This window comes from Oncorhynchus masou, chromosome 25 (assembly GCF_036934945.1).
Source record: "Oncorhynchus masou masou isolate Uvic2021 chromosome 25, UVic_Omas_1.1, whole genome shotgun sequence".
NCBI classification, from domain to species: domain Eukaryota; kingdom Metazoa; phylum Chordata; class Actinopteri; order Salmoniformes; family Salmonidae; genus Oncorhynchus; species Oncorhynchus masou.
In genome coordinates, this window is record NC_088236.1 from 40744991 (window position 1) to 40767780 (window position 22790).

General features: G+C 42.8%; 2 protein-coding genes across 5 annotated transcripts; both read right to left on the minus strand.

Annotated features, from left to right (window-relative positions):
* Positions 1-463: 463 nt before the first annotated feature.
* On the minus strand, positions 464-1460 carry LOC135514333 (ladderlectin-like). Its single transcript, XM_064937741.1, has one exon. The coding sequence runs from the start codon at positions 1374-1376 to the stop codon at positions 732-734; it is 645 nt and encodes a 214-aa protein (XP_064793813.1). The 5' UTR covers positions 1377-1460; the 3' UTR covers positions 464-731.
* A 9932-nt stretch (positions 1461-11392) lies between these two features.
* LOC135514334 (N-alpha-acetyltransferase 35, NatC auxiliary subunit-like) lies at positions 11393-22616 on the minus strand. 4 transcript variants are annotated; one of them, XM_064937743.1, is made up of 23 exons: positions 22518-22616; positions 18790-18918; positions 18413-18446; positions 18143-18257; positions 17925-17999; positions 17639-17806; positions 17235-17301; positions 17065-17108; positions 16880-16930; positions 16318-16401; positions 15398-15512; positions 15074-15252; positions 14889-14948; positions 14692-14798; positions 14362-14428; positions 13987-14085; positions 13418-13596; positions 13187-13332; positions 13010-13077; positions 12736-12876; positions 12421-12543; positions 12258-12335; positions 11393-12140 (listed from the first exon to the last, which is right to left on the minus strand). In XM_064937743.1, exons 2-23 carry the CDS (start codon positions 18908-18910, stop codon positions 12081-12083), a joined length of 2181 nt encoding a protein of 726 aa, XP_064793815.1. In that variant the 5' UTR covers positions 18911-18918; positions 22518-22616; the 3' UTR covers positions 11393-12080. The 4 variants fall into 4 exon arrangements, with proteins under 4 accessions (XP_064793815.1, XP_064793814.1, XP_064793818.1 ...); XM_064937742.1 differs by having other exon boundaries at positions 18143-18260; XM_064937746.1 differs by lacking the exon at positions 22518-22616 and having other exon boundaries at positions 18783-18855.
* Positions 22617-22790: the final 174 nt, after the last annotated feature.

Below are 22790 nucleotides of genomic sequence, written 5' to 3' on the forward strand. Positions count from 1 at the left end.
TTCCATTTAACCATCTTGTGTCGATAAAAACAGCTGGACATAATGTCACCCCCCCCCCCCCCCCCCCAGAAAAGAAACATTTTTAGAGTGGAAAAAATTGATTTTGCTAGCAGTAGGCATTCAGAATGAAATGTGGAGTGGAGCGTTATAGTTACGTCATGCCCAGTTTACCTTCAAAATTATTCTGCAATCATCATTTATTAGAAAAACACCATTATTTGTTGCAATAAAGAAAGTTCGACAAAATAAAAATCCACCCCAGTCGAACAGATAAAAATGTTGTTGATCTTTCTTAAATGTATCATGTATCAATGCCGTTTGCATTACACATGTCGCAATAATGTTTTGGACGTCATTGCTTTTGTAGAATAAACCTGGATCAATGGAATCCTATGACTGCATCTTGCTTAAGTCACATTTAGCCTTTTGGCAGACATCCAGGGTGACTGAATGAAGTCAGTAATAAAATCAATGTTTTTTATTTTTATTGAACCTTGAACTCGGCAAGCCAGTTTAGAACAAATTGTCATTTACAATGGCGGCCTACCCCGGCCAAACCCGGACGACAGGGCAAATTGTGCGCCTCACTATAGGACTCCCAATCACGGCCGGATGTGATGCAGCCTGGATTCATTACGCTAAAATGCTGAAAGCAGTTAGAAATAACATGAACCAACTAACAATTCTTTCTCGTACTGAAATCATGCTGCTGGCAGGAAGCACAATCTTGACTAACAGGACATTTTCACACAGATGAATGGGAGACCTGTGCCACAGTGAGCATTTGACCAGCCCACTGAGGTGCGCAGATGGATGCAAGCGTTGCGGTCCACATCAAGGTGTGTGTACCAGTTTTCGTAGTAGAATCCTACACGGTCGATCCACAGCCACCTGTCTTGGAGATGGAATCCACCGATCCACGCGCTGTGCCGGTTGGCCATTGTCGTTAACTGCTGCAGGAAGCGATACTGTCGGGGGTTCTGAACGGAGGCCAGGTTTGCATGCAGAGTGTTGCAGTGTTCCTCTGCGTTGTGCCACGGCAAGTATGAGTTCACAAAGAGGAAACAGCGCGACTGATGTTGGTACCAACCATCAGGGCAGTACAACAACCTTATCCCTGGTGCTTGGACCAGCGCAAGAGCATCAGCCTCAGCTTCCCCTTCTTCAGGTAGAGCAAGCTCTACTTTGTTTTCTACCAGTTCTACTATGGTCTCCATTGGAGCGTCACCCAGTGGCTTCAGTGGCCCAGTCTCTTTAGCCTCCTCTAGAACTGGAACAATGCTTAGTTGTTCCACTGCCACAGCCTGCTGCTGCCCTGCTGCTTCCCTTAGAGTCAAGGCCACACAGAGTAATACAGAGATGCTCAGGACCTTCATGGTGATTTTGCTGGTTAACTAGTCGTAGGCAAGTCACAGGTAGTATTTTCTCAGGTCGGCCAGTGATGGAGTGATGAGTGGAGTAGAGGTTGCTCCGCTCTTTATATACTGTCCCGTCCCCTATGCTTTCACCAAGGAACGTTACGTGACATAGAGCAATGATAAGGGGAATTTTTATGGTAGCTATGAACTAAGCTATAAATTGTGATTGGCGTTGTTAATTCATTTCCTGAAAACGTTGGTTTCTACGGTCTTTAGCCCGCCGTGTTCCAGTAAATGATGGTAGTAAGGGTGTGTTACACTGAAAATAAACCCAGGTGACAGGATTCAGTTCCAGTAAAGACCTGTTCCAATGTAAGACCTACAGGGCAGCGTAACCCTCTTCCTGGAGATCTACCATCCTGTAGGTTTTTTTGTCCAATGTTGGATTAAGTTAGCATACCTGATTCAGCTAGGTCTGCTGCTCCAGTTTCAACTGACCTGAGCCCTAGCACCATGCCCCAGGACTACCTGACATGATGACTCCTTGCTGTCCCCAGTCCACCTGACCGTGCTGCTGCTTCAGTTTCAACTGTTCTGACTTATTATTATTATTATTATTATTCGACCACGCTGGTCATTTATGAACATTTGAACATCTTGGCCATGTTCTGTTATAATCTCCACCCGGCACAGCCAGAAGAGGACTGGCCACCCCACATAGCCTGGTTCCTCTCTAGGTTTCTTCCTAGGTTTTAGCCTTTCTAGGGAGTTTTTCCTAGCCACCGTGCTTCTACACCTGCATTGCTTGCTGTTTGGGGTTTTAGGCTGGGTTTCTGTACAGCACTTTGAGATATCAGCTGATGTACGAAGGGCTATATAAATAAATTTGATTTTATTTGGTCTTGGTGAGCAGTTTAGGCCTATACATACAATCTGGGGTGTAATCATTAGTCCAAACTGTATAGCAAACAGTTGCAAATAGAAAACGTTTTGCAACAAAAAGATGCGTTTCTTTTGGGAAGATTCAAGTGGGTTGTACTGTTTGCTTCTGTTTGGTTCCAAGTGAATACACCCAGACAGGTGTGCTAAATTAGGGTTAGACTGAACCCACAGGACGGTAGATCTCCAGGAAAAGGGTTGCTGGGCAGCCCTGCAGTAAATGATAGTAAAACAATTTAGGTGTGTTGTACTCAAAATGGACCATTTAGTATCATATAATACATTTTGAATGGCATGTATTAATTTGTGGATGGCCATCATCCATTTCATATGATATGTTATGAATTACAATTTGTATGGTATGTTACGAATTCTAATTAGTTGTTGCTAATGTCAGCTAGGTGACTAATGTTAGCTAGGCTAGGGGTTAGGGTTAAGTTTAGGAATTAGGTTATAGGATTAGGGCAGTAGCGTGCCGTGGTTCTGGGGCCTGGGCCTTCAGTGAAGTCCTACACAGTCCCACCCGAATTAATACACCTCTTATTACCATCATTATGATGCCATGGCTCTAGACACTATACATTTAGACAGAAACGCAGTATAACCAGGCGTTGCGTCACCTTGAAATTGACATTTTTATTCAGAGAATTGCAGGGGAAGAGTACAATACCTTTTCATTGTGCAGCTTCGTTGCCCCGCGCGCTTGTTCTTGAGCTGTAGAGCCACTCGGGTGTCCCCAAAAGTTTTCAAAAGCACCATTGTTTGTAAGTGCCCAGCTGTACTTTGGTGTCTCGTTGCTGCCTTGGTTAGACAACTCAGGTTTGCAAAGCCAGTGTGGCTCCAAACACCAAATTGATCACTTGCAAATAATAGGCATTCCCAGCAGTACAGTTTGCAGTGCTTCTCGGAGCCTGTGAGTCATTGATAGCGCCCATAATTGAAAGTGGCAAACAAACCCCTTTCCCGCCTGTGACAGGCTTTGTAGCGTCGGCGTCTCCCTCTCCTGACAATGTCTAACTTTTCTTGAAAAGTTTGTCTTGAGAATGGCGTTATAATTATATCCTCGACCAAATCGATATCTTCTCCTTCCGCCATTGTGGGTTGAAAAACAGCTTAGTAGTACGCGTTGATCAATTTCAGTTTCCTAGTTCTGAGACCTGCCCATATAGGACCTGCCTCTCAATATTGGTAATCCAATCAAAAGACGTGCAGGCACTATGCCTGCTAGCTGGCTCCTGTGTAACACTGGAGCCAGCCAGCAGGCGTACAATAGCCAACTCTAAAGCTGATTGGTTGACACAATTTTAATTTCCATTCACTTTAAGCTACAAGCGCCCGCACTGTTGATTCTGAAGGCCTGAGGGCAGATTTTAGACCCCTGGCAACACATGATGGCTGAATATGATGGGATAAAATATCTAACATAAAGACCAGCCCTCCAAATCTCAACCTGGGGCTGGAAGCAGTGCAACCAAGAGGAACGCTATGAAATGAAGAGTGTAACTCTTACTCTGGGGAATAATTTAATACATATTTGTGGGAAAATATATTTAAAAGAAAATTATATTCTGATGATGTTTAGGCCAGCAGAGAAGGCCTTGCTGGCCCTGACGGCCCACCACTGGATTAGGGGAAGGGTTACCTAAAAGGGTTATCGGATGGGTTAGCTAACATGCTAAGTAGTTACAAATTAGCAAAAAAAGTAGTAAGTAGTTGAAAAGTTGCCAATTAGCTAACATTTTCTGTGATGAGTTTCGAACTCGCAACTTGGGTTAATAGACATTAGTGTTATAAGCCCACCCTTGATTTACGTAATCGGCTGTCTTATTTAACAATATCAAATGTAACATATCATACTAATTTGAGTGTCCCGGATTTACATGTACTCTGTTACGTCTAGTCTATGAGACCAGGCTGTGCAGTTGGTTTGTACCCAGTAAGCAAAATGGCTTTGAAAGTATTTTAGACGTCTTTCCCATTTTTGGAGCTGAATGAAAGGTGAAAATGCATATTTTCCGGACGTGAAATGTTTTTTCTTGATGTCATAAATACATCTTATATGGATATTGAAAATATGTATTTTCCGGGCGTCGAAAAGTCGTATTTTACGAACGTTGAAAATACATATTTTCCAGACGTTAAATACGTATTTTCAGGAAATGTTTCGGTTCTGAACTAAAGTTGGATGTTGAAATCAGTAAAAAAAAAAAAAAATTCTGAATGAAAGTTTAAAATACTTAATTTACAGACTTTGAAATGTACTTTTTTTGTCATTGATTCTATGGTCAAATTTCACTCTCACCTACTGTATATTCTCAATTAAGTAATCATTATATCACAATATTAATTCCTTCGAAGATTGCAACATAATATTTATTGTTGCTCCCATCTGTCACATGCACTTATGTTAGCTTTTTCAAACTGGCAGCGATGATTTTTTAAAAGTAGCCCAACCTACAGAATAAACCAACAGACCACACTTTAGTTCAGTAGTGTAAAGTAGGCTACAATACAATACACTGTGCTGTACTCTACTGAACTATATTTTTCTTTACTTTACCATATTGTACTGTGCTTCTACTGTATGGTGCAGTACTGTCCAAACTTGTGAAACATAGATGTCTATGATTGGTTCAGATTTGGTCTGGTCCGGACCAAATTTGAACCAATCACAGACATCTATGTTTCGGATCAAATCTAAACCAATCATATACGTCTATGTTTGGGCCAAATATAGGCCAGTCTGGACCGAACGTCTGTGGACGTTGAAATCAAGGCCAGTTCAGACCGAACCAAATCAGAACTCAACATAGACTAGTTAGCTACTTTTGAAGTGAAGCTAGCTAGCAGCTAAAAGAGTCTATAAGAAACTTTTGTCTCTGGGCGCTCTGGAGACAAAAGGTGTCCCCCAATGGACAGAAATATTGTCCAGAAAGTGTCTAATTGGACAGAAAGCTACACATCTGAGCTCCCTACACTCATTACATGAGAAAAAGCATTGTTTGCCTAAAACGAAGGATTTATGTAGTTTAATGAGATACAATTTATTCATATTAGCTATATAATATCATATAAAAACATTTAAGCCACAATTTGATGCATACAACGTCCTCCATATTGCATACTTAAATGTGTGCTGTTTTTCCTGCCACAAGATTGGAAACGTTAGACACTGTCCAAATTCAGTGCAGAGATGCCCAGGACTTCGAGGCTTGTTATGATGTGTGCGCTATGCAGGACTCAGCCCCGTTGCCAGCAGTCAAGGCAAACCTGAGTCAAGGGATGCTTGACTTCAACGGGGATCGGCTCAAACTGACAAATCTCTGACTGTCAATTAACAGCTACACCATTTCACAGTCAGCAGCAGCTACCAAAACAGACTCGGTGTCGGAGAGCCAGGTAAGCATCAAGTAGGCTAACCCACTTGAAACTTTAAGTAGGAGCCCCTTGCCTCATAACCTGTCCTAATTCCTTGTGCGATCTCTGTCTGGAAAATGAATGACTACAGGTTGGACTATAGGAAGAAGATTCTAGCCATCCGCTTCAAGGAGAATACTGTAAGGCACCCTGAGTGTCTGACAGCTTAACCAAACCTCAATTACCCCCCAACTCCATGGTCTTCCATTGAGAGAGATCGACTTTCTCACTTTCAGCAAGGTAGCAAGTTGCAGAGGCACATTCACCTGAACCAACCCAAGTTTCCGCAGTGCACCCACTAACACTCGTTTGTTGTTACTCACCAGGGTTTAGCCAATGGTACATTTTACTTGGTTCATTGTGTTAAAGCTACATCAATGTGTTTACATTATCTGTTTGTGTTTTCTCTCATTTGTGTTTTCTAATGTTCAGCTATCTACCAGAGCTCTGTTTCCCTCTAATGGTGATGGCGAGTATGACATACTCAAAGATCTGTATTGAATTGATTACACATTCAACAATTGCATGGGCAGACTCATGCATCCTTATTGTGTGGTATTGGGTTATGTGTGAGCTCCCGTCGACTGACCTCTCCCCTGCACTGCAGCCTAGGCCGTGTCTCAGAGGTACTGAAGGCCTGAATTTGAGGGCATGGGAGGCCCCCGCTGGGTCACTCTCAACTGCAACACCCTGGTGGTGGGAGACAAAGGGGCGGCCGCCTTTGCACAGGAGCTTGCTGAGGACCTCTGGGTCAAAGGTTAGGGGACACATTCAGTCTCTCATTGACCCTATTTCAAGTCAGTTATTCAGGATCTTTCCTTGAGCTTGAATCCAGGGTCTTGTTTATAAGGGCACACCGTATCAAAACATATTTTTTATTGGTGGTATTACATTTTTTTTAAATACAAATGTTTGCATGTTATTTTGACATTAATACGTGTCACATATCCGTTTGCAAATGTTTAAAAAATAAATAATAATTTTGTTAGTAAAGCCGCATACAGTCTCTTTTTTGCTTTCTTGAGTAAGGCAGTTCCAAAATGCAGGTGTTTGAGTCTAGATCAGTGCTTTCTGTGGTGGTGGGGCAGCCAGCAGAAAATATGGCGCATAGGGGTTGGTCACATTCTCTAGTTGTGCTGTGATTGGCTCAGTGTTCCGTCACTAATGGGGACACTACATTACTGCAACATCTACGGGGAGAGCATGAAAATTAAAAGACCCTTGGGTACTGTCATAGATTTACATTAGAAGTGCCCATCTGAGAAGGGTGAAGGTCTTTGGCCACAGATAAAATCACATTGGTTGAGAGAATGTCATCAAGGCAAAGGGTGGCCACTTTGAAGAATCTCAAAAATAAAATATAGTTTGATTTGTGTAACACTTTTTTTTGGTTACTACATGATTCCATGTGTTATTTCATAGTTTTGATGTCTTCACTATTATTCTATGATGTAGAAAATAGTAAAAATAAAGAAAAACCCTTGACTGAGTAGGTGTGTCCAAACTGACTGGTACTTAATATATATTACACACTACCGTCAAAGTTTGGGATCGCTTAGAAATGTCCTTGTTTTTGAAAGAAAAGCACATTTTTTTTGTCCATTAAAATAACAAAATTGATCAGAAATACAGTGTAGACATTGTTAATGTTGTAAATTATTATTGTAGCTGGAAACAGCTGCTTTTGAATGGAATATCTACATTTGAAGTCGGAGGTTTACATACTTAGGCTGGAGTCATTAAAACTATTTTTTTCAACCACTCCACAAATTTATTGTTAACAAACTATAGTTTTGGCAAGTCAGTTAGCACATCTATTAGTGCATGACACAAGTCATTTGTCCAACAATTGCTTACAAACAGATTATTTCACTTATAATTCACTGTATCACGATTCCAGTGGGTAAGAAGTTTACATACACTAAGTTGACTGTGCCTTTAAACAGCTTGGAAAATTCCAGAAAATGTCATGGCTTTAGAAACTTCTGATAGGCTAATTGACATAATTTTTGTCAATTGGAGGTGTACCCGTGGATGTATTTCAAGGTCTACCTTCAAACTCTGTGTATCTTTGCTTGACATCATTAGAAAATCTAAAGAAATCAGCCAAGATCTCAGAAAAGAAATTGTAGACCTCCACAAGTCTGGTTCATCCTTGGGAGCAATTTCCAAACGCCTGAAGGTACCATGTTCATCTGTACAAACAATAGTACACAAGTATAAACACCATGGGACCACGCAGCCGTCATACCGCTCAGGAAGGAGACGCGTTCTGTCTCCTAGAGATGAACGTACTTTGGTGCGAAAAGTGAAAAACCTCCATAAAAAAGCCAGACTACTGTTTGCAACTGCACATGGGGACAAAGATCATACTTTTTGGAGAAATGTCTTCTGGTCTGATGAAACAAAAATAGAACTGCCATAATGACCATCATTATGTTTGGAGGAGAAAGGGGGAGGCTTGCAAGTCAAAGAACACCATCCCAACCATGAAGCACGGGGGTGGCAGCATCATGTTGTGGGGGTGCTTTGCTGCAGGAGGGACTGGTGCATTTACAAAATAGATGGTGCAACTGCACATGGGGACAAAGATTATACTTTTTGGAGAAATGTCTTCTGGTCTGATGAAACAAAAATAGAACTGCCATAATGACCATCATTATGTTTGGAGGAGAAAGGGGGAGGCTTGCAAGTCAAAGAACACCATCCCAACCATGAAGCACGGGCGTGGCAGCATCATGTTGTGGGGGTGCTTTGCTGCAGGAGGGACTGGTGCATTTACAAAATAGATGGTATCATGAGGAAGAACAATTATGTGGATATATTGAAGCAACATCTCAAGACATTAGTCAGGAAGTTAAAGCTTGGTCGCAAATCAATCTTCCAAATGGACAATGACGCCAACCATACTTCCAATGTAGTGGCAAAATGTCTCAAGGACAACAAAGTGAAGGCATTGGAGTGGCCATCACAAAGCCCTTACCTTAATCCTATAGAAAGTTTGTGGGGAGAACTGAAAAAGCATGTGCGAGTAAGGAGGCCTATAAACCTGACTCAGTTACACCAGCTTTGTCAGGAGGAATGGGCCAAAATTCACCCAATTTATTGTGGGAAGCTTGTGGAAGGCTCCCTGAAAAGTTTGACCCAAGTTAAATAATTTAAAGGCAATGCTACAAAATACTAATTGAGTGTATGTAAACTTCTGACCCACTGGGAATGTGATGAAAGAAGTAAAAGCTGAAATAAAGAATTCTCTCTATTATTCTGACATTTCACATTCTTAAAATAAAGTGGTGATCTAACTGACCTAAGAAAGGGATTTGTTACCAGGATTAAATGTCAGGAATTGTGAAAAACTGAGTTTAAATGTATTTGGCTAAGGTGTATGTAAACTTCCGTCTTCAACTGTACATAGACGTAGAGACCCATTATCAGCAACCATCCCTGTGTTCCAATAGCACGTTGTGTTAGCTAATCCAAGTTTATCATTTTAAAAGGCTAATTGATTATTAGAAAACCCTTTTGCAATTATGTTAGCAAAGCTGAAAAATGTTGTCCTGATTTAGGAAAGCAATAAAACTGGTCTTCTTTAGACTAGTTGAGTATCTAGAACATCAGCATTTGTGGGTTTGATTACAGGCTCAAATGTCCATAAAAAGAACTTTCTTCTGCTACTCGTCGGTTTATTCTTGTTCTGAGAAATGAAGGCTATTCCATGCGAGAAATTGCTAAGAAACTGAAGATCTCGTACAACGCTGTGCACTACTCCCTTCACAGAACAGCCAGCGCAAACTAGCTCTAACCAGAATAGAAAGAGGAGTGGGAGGCCCCGGTGCACAACTGAGCAAGAGGACAAATACATTCGAGTGTCTAGACCAAAAGGATGTTATTATAATATTTTTTAACTTACATGTTTTGCTAAAATAAAGGTTTAAGGAAATACAGCCATGCACCACAGTACTAGAAGACAAAACAGTTAAATCAAGCCTGATGGTATTGTAAGTATAAATCAAATCTTCCATTATTTTTATTTTAAAAAGCATGAAAAGGTAGTGTAATGGGATAATATCTTACTGTGGTGTGCGAAGAATCCAATACTTGTATGCGGTACAAATCAAATGATTGTGGAAGCATGTCCTCTAAGAGTATGAATTAGTTTGTTTAAAGAAGTTACTGTAGTTTGAAGTACAATACTAACATAGCTACTGCACTCGGTCAAAGCTGTGTGCTGGAAAACCTTGGTAGAGCATGGGTGGAATAGGCATTAAAATGTAGTTTCTTTTTGTATATATATGTATTACTATGGGCTTATAAAGAAAAAAAAACTATTCTTTGTCCCATAAAAGTGGGGTGGGGAGTACTCAGTAGGGTCTGTAGAATCTATATATGGTGTCAATTCACGAGGCTCTGAATAATACAGAGTGTTGCGGGACTTTTTCTGTGGTCAAAGAGCTTAAAACGGGGTGCCTGGACACTATATGATACAAATATAATTAGAAATGATCGATTTTGTGTCCATAAAACCAGAGTCCAGTCTACTCACTAGAGTCCCTAGAAAACAAAAACAGGTGAGTTTGAACAAAAGGTTAGGTCATAGGAAGCTTTATGTTGACATTTGAACAGTGAGATACAGAACCATGGACAGTTAACATTTTAGAATGTTATGTTGTCGGCCTTTCTCCAAATATGTGGCCCAAAAGCATATTAATATAATGTTATATTTTAGTTATTGCAAGACCACACACTGGTTAAGAGAAAATATGAATTTCTGTCTTAAATAAACTGGGATGGAAAATAGTCAGTTGGGGTTCTACTAACCAAATACGTTCAGTTTTTCAGGTGGGGTTGTGTAGAACAGCCTGCTGGGCAGAGTAAATGACCAGCTACACTCCATGACATGACACCATTCATGGATTCCGCAGACCCTACTGAGTATTCCACCATAATTTCCAAATAAATTCATAAAAAATCCTACAATGTGATTTTCTGGATTTTTTTCTCTCATTTTTGTCTGTCATAGTTGAAGTGTACCTATGATGAAACTTACAGGCCTCTCTCATCTTTTTAAGTGGGAGAACGTGCACAATTGGTGGCTGACTAAATACTTTTTTGCCCCACTGTATCTGTCAGGTCTCTCAGTCGAGTAGTGAATTTCAACCACAAAGACCAGGGAGGATTTCCAAGTCCTTGCAAAGGACACCTATTGGTAGATGGGTAAACAAAGAAGGAAAAATAGTTTAATTTCATACTGTACTCTCTGAAGTAACTCGCAATTGGGTAACAGGGCTGTATGACAAAATGTAAACTAGAAAAATGTAATGAGGTTTTTGTTGTATCATTTGAAATGTTTGCAGGGATCATTCGAGCTTTGACCATCTTGTGTCCTGCTCACACCATAACTATTTTAATATGGTTTCTTTTTCTGAATATTGATGATTTAAAAAAGTCTCCTCTGTGCATCTTTGGTGTACCTGGCAGACCCACTACTATAAATGTTTCAAATACAAACGTTTTATATATTTTTTTATATAGCAGACTCATCCAAATGGAAATTATGGTTGAATATTTTTCACTTGTGGATAGGTTTTTCGTTTTGTACAATGGACTTTTGTCGCCGTTAAATTGTTTCAATGTATTTGTTGCTTACTGAACAGTGAATGAACACATTTTCTGAAATGTTAAATAATCACACGTTTTTATTGAGGAAGTGTATGACAGAGATTACAAAAAATAAATAATTGTAATACCATAGTCAAATTTGTGTTGGGAATTGTGGAGGATGTAGTTTTGTCCGTCCTCTGGGATGTCTGGTATTTGTAGTCCTTTGTGGGTCAATGCCACAGACGTAGAGGACTCTAGGGCCCAAAATCCTGTTTTAGCAAGGGCAGTGCAACTGAGGACTTCCACCATTTTGAAGTAGTCAACTGGGTGAGACTTCCTATGGGTTAAGGAAGGATAACATAATTCCATCCAGGTCATCAGGAGGGATCAGCCAATGAATTATATAACTAATTATATAACTATTATAATTATATTACTGCCACCATAACTGCAGGTGGCAGTAAATCTGGCTTTATACCCATTTAAACAACACACCATAGGTGGCAGTATGCAACCTTTAAGTTTGTTTACCAACTCATAGGAGTAGAAGAAAATGGACTACTTCAAAATGGAGATGGCCATGATTTCAGGTGCCATAATGGGACATATATAACAATGTTGCTGTCTCTGTCCTACCAGAGTGACATAGAGTAACACAGACGAGAATATTGTTGAGTTGGTCTCCGTTTTGGGCTCACACGCCACACTTGGGTCAGGGAGGAGTGTACTGGGTTTGAGTTGTCATAGTAAACTCAGGGCTTGGATTCAGATGATCCTGACCACAGGGAAGTACTTGTGAGCAGAGAAATCAAACTCTGGCAGTACCTAGAGATGGGGAATACCATTTTCCTTATCACCAAACAACAACAATGCCCCAGAAATGTTTAAATTCCCCAAATACTTTGTTTACGTTTTGCTCAGTGCATTATGATGTGTTGTTACCTTTGTCTCCTTGTGCCCCCCGGCAAGTAGCTTCATGACCACAATGTTGGGTTTGGCAACTTTTAGGATCCGATTCACCTGCAACAATCAGCAAATTAAAAGAGGCAATTCAGACCCACAAACAGGAGGCACAATCTATTTTACTACTGCTGGGTTTGCTGACCTCTGGGTCGGGGGTGGGGACGTTCTCCAGGATGAGTTTGGCTTGCTGGAAGTGTTTGCTTGCCGCCATGTAGAGGTCAGCTGACTTGGGAGGAGGACTGTACTTCTTCAGATCGGACATCTCCTACAGCCGACACACACGGAGAGAAACGGGTCACGATACAAATTATATATTTTTTTATATCTCCACTATAACATGTCATTCCTGAAATTCGTTGCAGCGTCTGCAATTATGTTGACCTGGAATGCCCTGCAGACACATGAAAATGCAAGCGCACAATCCTAGCTAGCGATGGTTGGTGACACACTACGTTACCTTGAACTGGATGTAATGGACTGGCGGTGGCGTGACCACGCTGTTGAAGGGGGCAAAGCGGTGCTCGTAGCGCACCTGCTCGCTGTCCAACTCAAACTGCGGCTTCCGCACCTTCCTGTCCATATCCAGGGCGATCATAGTCTGCACCAGAGACAGGAATTCAGTGTGTGTGTGTGTGTTTATGCTGTCTGGATAGAAAACAGGACTACAACTGAGCCAGGGCAGAGGACGCATAACATGTGTAGGACAAGTTTGTGGGTGTGCGCACACTTACCTTGTACATGCCAGCACACATGTTTTGGTAGGCTTGGCTCATGGTGATTTCTCTGCTGAGGGGGCGAGCTGCAGGCGCAAACACATTCTTATTGAGGTTAAGTTATGGTTGGGGGTGGGCGGTGTACTCCCAGATGTATTCAGTGCAATGCAAATAAATGTACGACTTGATCCTGACCCCCTTGGCCTTTCTTCTTCTTCTTGGTTTTCTTGCTGCTGCGCCCTTTCTGCTGCTCCTCCAGGAGGCGCTCCTCAGCCACCTGAGAGCTGTCCGCCCGACTCAGTGTGGACATGAGCCACGCGTACAGGAACTCTGACAGATACCTACACACACACACACACACCTCTCTCAGGCAAGTGTACACATGGAACACGCCCTTTGGAACACACGTGGGCGCCCACTCCTCACCAGTAGATGTAGTAGTACTCGTGCATGCTGTAGAGTTCCAGCTCGAAGCCGCTGAGCAGGTACTGGATCATGATGCGCAGGTTGTGGTAGAGGATCCAGGTGCCCAGGCAGGCCAGGTGCTGTCTCTGGGGCTCCAGCTTCATCAGCAGGCTGTGCAGCGCCGCGTCCACCTTCTCTGCCTGCAGGGGTTGCCGCCGCATCAGTCCCATAAGTCAACCGCAGGAGAACAGCGACATGCAGTCGAGCGCGCGCTCACTCACACACACACACACACACTTTTAGATCACTCACGTCACTAAACAGCAATGCGTACGCAAACGCTGGCTCTCGCTCTCACACACACACACCCACACCCAGACACACACACACACACCCACCCACCCAGACACACACACACACACACCCACCCACCCAGACACATACACAACCACCCACCCACCCACCCAGACACATACACAACCACCCAGACACATACACAACCACCCAGACACACACACAACCACCCAGACACAGACACAACCACCCAGACACACACACAACCACCCAGACACCCACCCAGACACACACACCTCATCCTGCAGTGTGGCAAACTCCTCCAGGATGTGGCCTAGTTTGTCTCTCTGCCGAGCGCGGTTGTGTCCGTGGATTTGGATGAGACTGCAAAAGGGCTGCAGGGAAACCGAACAAGGTCGTTTCAGTCCATTGTTTGAAAAAAGAAGAAGTGTAAGCCTATAATAGCTTCAGAATATGTTTAAAACTATCACGTTGATAGTCAGAGCCACGGCTCCATCTATGAATTTTGAGTGGTTACATTTTCCCCCAGCTTCATAGCTAACCAAGTGGCAGGGATGCCGTTCGGTCTGGGGGGGGGACACACACACAAATGAAGGATTGTGGCATTAATATAGAGAAAAGAGGTCTTGGAACACAGCCAGGTGACTTACCCTTGAGCAGTGTGTGACAAAGGAGTCAATGTAGTCCTTGGCCTGGTGGTTATTATGCAGGCAGCACCTGCAGAGGCAACGCATGGATCAGTCAGTTCTAGAGATAGAGCTTGAACACAAACTCGTAGGCCCTGTTCGAATACCTCAGACATACATATCCTTCCTTCCTTTGTGGTGTTTTGATAGGTGAAAGCAACATTGCGACCATTTTAAACACCACTCCAACCAATTCAGATCTCTTATGACTTCAAGGAAGGTAGGAAGGATGCATTTCTAAAGCATTTGAAGGTTGGGCCATAGAAAGAAACGCTCCAATCCTCAATGACTTACTTGGAGGAGAGCACCGGCGGGCTGACAAAGTACCTCAGAGCATCTTTGATCAAGTCCTGCATTGGTTGGGTCCCAAACACTTTCTTATTATCTATCAGGAACGTTGTCTAGAGACAGGGAGGGGATTCATCAGAACAGGACCAATCAGAGGAGAGAATTGTCCAGATGCACCAATCACGAGGGAGAATGTTGCTTACCTGCAGCAGAGACCTGGAGAGGACGCAAGGGGACTGCTCACTGAACTCGCAGAAAAAGTCCTGAAAGCAGAACGTTAAAACATTACTATAAACCTTTAGCACATGTACTAACAGGCAGACCATTACAGAAGTACTGTCAGAATGTAGTATTCTAATTATTGTTGTAGTATTTACAGACGTAGTACCAGAATTCCATGTAGGTTAGTTGTGTTGATGACCTCGCACACGGTCTTGATGCGGTCGATGAGCTTGCTGAAGTAGTTGACCATCTCCTCCCTCTTGAGGATCTTGGCATAGCGGGGGAAGGTGGGGGGCAGCAGTCTCTGGTTCACCAGCGGTTCAAAACCCATCATGATCGGTTGATCTGGAATGCGGGGGGGAGGGGGGTCAGAACTGTGAGTGGCTAAATTGTGGTCAGAGGTTCTCCAATGAGTGTAACATTGCCTCTTACGGTAGTGACGGACACATTGGGCCTAGGTGCCATAGTGGAGTGTGTGTGCGCGTGTTACCTCCTTTAGTAGTATCGTTCTGGTACTGAATGCCATGCTCGATGCTAGAGTGGAGGGCTGGGAGGAGATCTGCTGCCTGCTGCATGAGTTTCTGGGCTTCGCTCACTGAGCTGGTCTGACAGAGCCAACATGACATCACACGCATCAGTCAACCAATTACACGCCCAATCAAAAATCAAATCGGCTTACCGGTATGCACATGATCCTCTTTCTTAGTGAAGCCGAGCTAAATGTGTGTGTTACCTCTTTCTTAGTGAAGCTAAGCTGAATGTGTGTGTTGCCTCTTTCTTAGTGAAGCTAAATGTGTGTGTTACCTCTTTCTTAGTGAAGCTAAGCTAAATGTGTGTGCTACCTCTTTCTTAGTGAAGCTAAGCTAAATGTGTGTGTTACCTCTTTCTTAGTGAAGCTAAGCTGAATGTGTGTGTTACCTCTTTCTTAGTGAAGCTAAGCTAAATGTGTGTGTTACCTCTTTCTTAGTGAAGCTAAATGTGTGTGTTACCTCTTTCTTAGTGAAGCTAATCTAAATGTGTGTGTTACCTCTTTCTTAGTGAAGCTAATCTAAATGTGTGTGTTACCTCTTTCTTAGTGAAGCTAAATGTGTGTGTTACCTCTTTCTTAGTGAAGCTAAATGTGTGTGTTACCTCTTTCTTAGTGAAGCTAAGCTGAATGTGTGTTACCTCTTAGTGAAGCTAAACGTGCGTGTTACCTTTTTCTTAGTGAAGCTAAGCTAAATGTGTGTGTTACCTCTTTCTTAGTGAAGCTAAGCTGAATGTGTGTGTTACCTCTTTCTTAGTGAAGCTAAGCTAAATGTGTGTGTTACCTCTTAGTGAAGCTAAACTTGTGTGTTACCTCTTTCTTAGTGAAGCTAAGCTAAATGTGTGTGTTACCTCTTTCTTAGTGAAGCTAAATGTGTGTGTTACCTCTTTCTTAGTGAAGGCGATCAGCGCAGTCAGTAGAAGACGTGTAAACTTGATCCTACTGAAAAGTGCTATCCATTGCTGATGCTGAGAAAGGCATAGGAAAAGGTTAAGTCACACACGCAATCGCAAAAACACACAATATATCTTTGTCGACCCTGGGGACACACAGATTTAGCTCTGTCGTGCAATGTTCATTCCTTTTATTTTGAGAAGCGGCTGCACATTCCAGGCTTGTCTCACTGAAAGGCTGCCTCACTCTTAGCTCTGGTGGACTGGGCATGGCAGAAGGCATGGGATATATGCCGAAGCCCAAATCAACCCCTAGACGCTACACTACACCCTATGCACGCTGACATTATTTGATAGGTGTATAGATAAGGCTATAAGTTTCCCTCTGATAAACTAGGTGGGATTTTGACCATATTGCTTAGACCTATCAAAAGCCTCTTAGCTCTACAGTACATAGGGCATGAGGGTTAGGGGTCGATTTAAAGCCATTAGACGGGAGAGACGATAAGGTGGACTGGTGAATATATCCATAGGGAGAGAGTGACAGTCTTACTTCCAACTCCACCCCTGGGTTCCGCTGCTCGCCCTGGCGACTGCGTGTGCTCTACCGGAGAGAAAGAGAGGGAATGAGAGGGAGAGGGAAAGGAGAGAGAGAGAGAGGAAGAGGAGATAACTTGTCACGGATGAGCTGTGCAGCTCTGTTGGTGGTACGTAGTAAGTAGTGTGAAAGTACTGTACCTTAACTCTCCTCTGTAACTCTTCCTCCACATCCTTTAGCATACCTGTTGGTAGAAGGTTCATTTAGTACACACACACACACACTACACACACACTACACATATATATTGTATACCGCCAATGCCATACATGAACCACAACACTGACTAAGCTCGTCACATGAACATCACCTGTCACCCGTAAATCTGTCACATTGTTGGCCATCTTGAAGCCATACGTCATGGCCTGGAAATCCTCCTGGAGACAGAGCAGGATCGTGAATATTACAACAAGGCGTTGTTTCAGGTCAGAACACGTAGGAGGGAACAGCGGGTCGCAAAACTCCAGGAACTTTCAATAAATTCCCTTCTGATTCCAGGAAACCTCCAACCAGGACTTCTGGAAAACCAGGGAATTCATTGAAAGTTCCCGGGAATTTTGCAAGCCTAACTGTGTCCCATAGACAGGATTGTAGGAGATAGAGAGACAGTGTGCGTTATCCTAGTCCCAGATCTGTTGGTGCCGTTTTACCAATTTTTATGGCCATTGGCGTGACTGTGTGTATGCAAAAGCCCAAAGGGATCAAGTGGCTTACCTCCTCGAACACTGCGGCTTTGTTGACTTTCTCGCGGGCGATGTCACACACCTTGAGGATGCCCAGAGCGAAGGCCTTGAGGGCCGGGTCCTCGATGAGGTCGGGGTTGTGGACGTACAGGCAGGTGAACACCGTCTGGGCAAGGGAGTGACCCTCCAGCCAGGTGATCTACACACACACACACACACACACACACACACACACGCACACACACACGTTTTGATTGGTAATTAATTATGCATCATTTGCTGATTCAGTTTGTTATTGATAAGGCAATAAAACTGACCAAGCAGCAGAAACAGGTGTCCATGATCCCAATCAGCTCTGGAAGACTGAGGTCCCTCACTCTGATGGAACCATCCTAGAGACAAGACAGGATGAGAGAGAGGATACGAAAGGGAGGGGGTTAGAGTCTTTGTGGACTACAATGCACCTCACTAAAGGCTCAACATAACACCATCGTTTTCATTTCACAGTCCAAAACTCTAGGAATCAGCGCCATACCTTGACTGCCTGTTCAAAGCTGAGGACTTTCCTGTTGACCTGGTTGCCAATCATCCCGGCGTCCATCTTGGGGTCCATCATCTCAATGGCGGACATAGCCTCAAACAGGCCAAACCTGCTGAAAAACGTGCCATTAGAAAGACCTAAAGTGTGCGTGTTGTCTAGTGATAGATACCCAGTATTCAGTAATGAGACAGACTGCAAGCAATTAAGTATTTCACTAATGGTTGATTAGAACAGTGTCTGAAACAAACAAACACTCATACTCACAATTTGTCATGGAGCAACTCCCCAAGGTTGAGCTCTGCAAATACAGAGAAAACAAATGCAAATGTACTCAGTCATCTGAACTATAGGGATGAAAGCCAGAGCAGTATTTGTGTTACAGTAGTACAGTGTAACACCAGCATGTACTGTCTGAAGAGGTACACAGGAACAAAGGGTGAATCTTAACTTCTACTTAAATTGAATTAGTCATGCATTGATGTCAGTGGGGTCAGCAGGGCATCTTAACCTGTGCCATCCAGCTTGCATTTCAGACTGGTGGCACCAAATTCCCACAGAGCTGAAAACACTGGGTATACATTAGGAATTGCTGTACTGCACACACACACACACACACACACACACACACACACACCTTGTACCTTTGCATGCCTCTTTGAAGTCATGTGTAACGTCCACCCAGTTTGCATTGTTCCTCATCTTCTCTGGGACACCCAGTCCCCATCCAACATCATCATCCTCAACTGATGACTTCATCACCATGGTTAAAGCTGAAAGTAAACCCAGTAGATGTACATGACTCACTTCTCTTCTGACTTCAGTGTGGATGTTAAATAGGCCAGATAGCCAATTTATAGCCAATTTCCTAGACCAGAGTGGAACTGTGTTCTAGTGACAGATACCCAGTGGAACTGTGTTCTAGTGACAGATACCCAGTGGAACTGTGTTCTAGTGACAGATACCCAGTGGAACTGTGTTCTCGTGACAGATACCCAGTGGAACTGTGTTCTCGTGACAGATGCCCAATGGAACTGTGTTCTAATGACAGATACCCAGTGGAACTGTGTTCTAATGACATATAGCCAGTGGAACTCTGGCCTAGCTGTATAAAATGTACTCACCTTGCAAGTTATTTGCCAGCCCGTGACTGTCCCTGTTTGGCGTCATGTTTCCCACAAACAAAAGGTATATCCGTAATTGGCAGACGATTGTGATTGAAAACGCATCGTTTGTGTCGCTGAGCAGTGCCCAATGAAGAATTACATCCATCTGTTAGATGCACCCCCCCCAAAATCAAAACGCAAACTTGCACTACTGGCACCATGCTGTCGCAGACAGGAAGTAGAACGGCGCGTGTGCGCGCAAAACAATGACATCCATGTTTGGTTTTGATAGCATTTAACAATTAGATTGTATTATTTCCTGGGCACTGCTCGGCAATGCAAACAACGCATTCGTTATCAGAACCGTAAACAGGTCACAGATATACCCTCTGATGTGGTAAAAGCGTTGTCAAACAGGCACAAACACAGGTAGGTAAATAAGTAGCACGGTCGGTTCTAGCGCTTGATCATGTCTCTCAGTTCCATGACATGACACATAAGTCACTGGATGAAGGAGTCTTCTGTAGGGGGGGGGGAGTTTTGTTAAGAGCCGCGACCCTCGGTCTGAACACTAACACTCATTGGTTTTGGAAGCATAAGGACCTTATCTTTCATAAAATGTTAAATTGATACACACCTTTTATAGGGTTAGGATTCCCACACAGCCATATTTCCATATTACAACACTTGTTTACTGAAAAGACATGAGTGGACTACCTGTGCTATCTAAATCTCGTGTGTAAACGGAAGACCAAACGTGTTGTCACTAAAACAAAATACTGTCGGCTGCAAAAGTGTTTTAAAACAGTGTGTATTTTCCATTTGTGAAATTATTTTGATGAGATATGAAAGTAGAGGGATTTATGTTTCTAGAACACGGCCTCCAGAGCCAATTCAGCCTTTAAACAAAGCACGTAAGGTCCTTGGACTAAGGAATAACGCTAGGCTCCTTTAGTCCAATATTGGGCTAGGTGGGTTCGTGTTAGACGGATATACATACTGTACAATCTCTGTTTAGAAACTGGCCTATATGCCAGAAAGCAAGGGAGTTATGACATACTGTAAATAGCGTAAGCATAGACCTTATACCTGTGTCAAAGCAAATCTGAAGGCAACTATTAATGTATGACAGAGCTATTTTGGGGATTGAGGCTGGTCTGAAACTTCAACTAATAGGCCTCATAATTGAAGAGTAGGATGGTGTGTGAGAAATACAACACTTGTTAGGGTGTAATATCCACTTTACCAAACAGACAGGTCAAAGAAAGATCAGACTCCTTGAGGGATTAACATGCTGATGTGTAGAGTGTCTAAGCAGCTTGAGTTAATGCCTAAAATGGCCTTAATTGTAGGCGCTAGTGCAACGGAAACGTTCTGAGACAGGGATCCAAGTGTCTGTCACTAGGGTCCAAGGTGAGGGGACTCAGCAGGCGATCCTTTTTCAAGTCTATTCTGACTGTCAGGTTAACCAACAGATCCGACCCGCTTGCTTACAGCTGCACTAGGGTTGGACAGGCTTCCTGTGAAGAGTACGACACCATGGAGCTTGCGCGAGATATGGCTTCGACAACGTACCTCAGTCCAGGGATGAGAAATGAGTTGTACTCCGAATTGTCCCATTATCCCAACTGTTCCACAGATGATTTAAAGACTGCTAGTTTTTCTGGAAAACTGTCCTTTTCGTCTCATGCCCGGTAGCAGAAGCCACACAGCCATTTTGAAATGGCAGTGTCAGCCAATTAGCTCCTTTGTTGATCAACGCAACTTGCCATTCCATAATGGTAGTGATGTTCCGTTTTATATCGGAGCTCTGAGGCACACATCGAAATCATTAAGCAGTCTGCTGATGTATGTTTCACTTTATCAGAGTAACGTCATCATTTATGTACAAAGCTTTGTTTGATCACATGCCTTTTCAAAACGTGTTGCAAAATGCGAGATCCCACTGATTTGGCTGTGGTTCCAGTGCTTTCTTCGATTCCAAGCTACTTTCAAGTGTAGACCTCTACTGGACACTGTACTTACAAATATAGTATATAGGATTTTGTACAGAAAGTTTCAACTGACCAGTAGCTTCATAGGTAGAGTAGGGAACAATGGACCATTCAGGGACGTGAGGTTATGAGGTCGAATCCCTTTGAAGGCACACTATTTTGACAATTGTTGGGAACTCTGGCCTCTTTCTAGAGCTCCGACTTTACGACCAGAAGATCACTGACGACATGATACGACCTCGTTTTTTTCCAGAGTTTCCAGTTGTCTTGAAAGCACCATCAATGGAGAGGGATGATATGCTACTAGCCTCATTCCATGAATATGCATAGCAATCTCGAGACAACTCTGGAATGTCACGTGTCATACTTATATCCATATATGTGTAACAACATAAGCATTAGAAATTTTGATCAAATAAACCTCACGTAGCAAATAAGCCATACATTTTTGTTGTTGACCAAATTCGACACTCTTATTGACCGCCATACAAAAACTCATTGCTTGGTGGGCGAAAAAAACACTACCTGTTGGAAGGAGACAGATTTCCCCCCCAAGTTGGGCCTCTCTCTTCCTCTCCAAGTTTACTTAAAAACTAGCAGTCATTCAATCTTCTCGGTGTGACAGTAGGGATACTGGGACAATTCAGAGTACAACATATTTCTCATTCCTGGATTGAGGTACATTTTCCGAGCCATATCTCCTGCCTGCTCAGTGGTCATTATCTACGCACAGGAAGCCTGTCTGACCATAGTAGCGCAGCTGTAAGCAAGCGGGTCGGATCTGCTGGCTAACTACCAGGTCTATGAAGGTTTTATTCAATAAGATAACTAGCTAATCGCAATTTGTAATGAAACACCGAGTTTGCTGTCTTTTCACGAGCTAGTCATTGTTAGAAGCTAATAGCTATGATAAATATATATAAACCCCGCCTATTTCTACAAATAATATTCTTAATGTGATTTTAAACCTTAACCACACTGCTATCCTTGTGCCTTACCTTAAATTAAACCCCAAAAGCACATATTTTTGTTTCATTTAATTTTTACGATGAAGCCAATTTTGACTTTATGACTGTGGTAACTAGTGGAATCCATAAACCAGACAAGCGGGCTAATAATGTCGTTGACGCTAACTAGCTAGCTTGGACTCTGTATCAACAAAAATGTTTAATCATGCATATCACACAATTAAAATATAATATATATTACGTAATTGCATGAAACATATTGCCAATTTTAACAATATTTGTCGTGATCTTTGATCATACATACCTTGCTAACTGCTAGCGTTACTAGCTAGTTGTCCGAGGCTCGGGAAGAAGAAGCACAAATATGACGTTACAGCGTTACATTGCACGTTGGGACATGAAGTCCCACAACATAGCAATGCAAATCCTTGGAGGGTCTTTCTGGGTCAGTAGGTGCTGGTTTCAGGTCAGTTTTTTAAATTTATTTCCTGGTTCTAGGTCAGTGTGTGTGTGTGGGGGGGGGTTGCCCTATATGTTATTGCTACATTATGTCTGATCTTTGATCCGCGTTTACAGT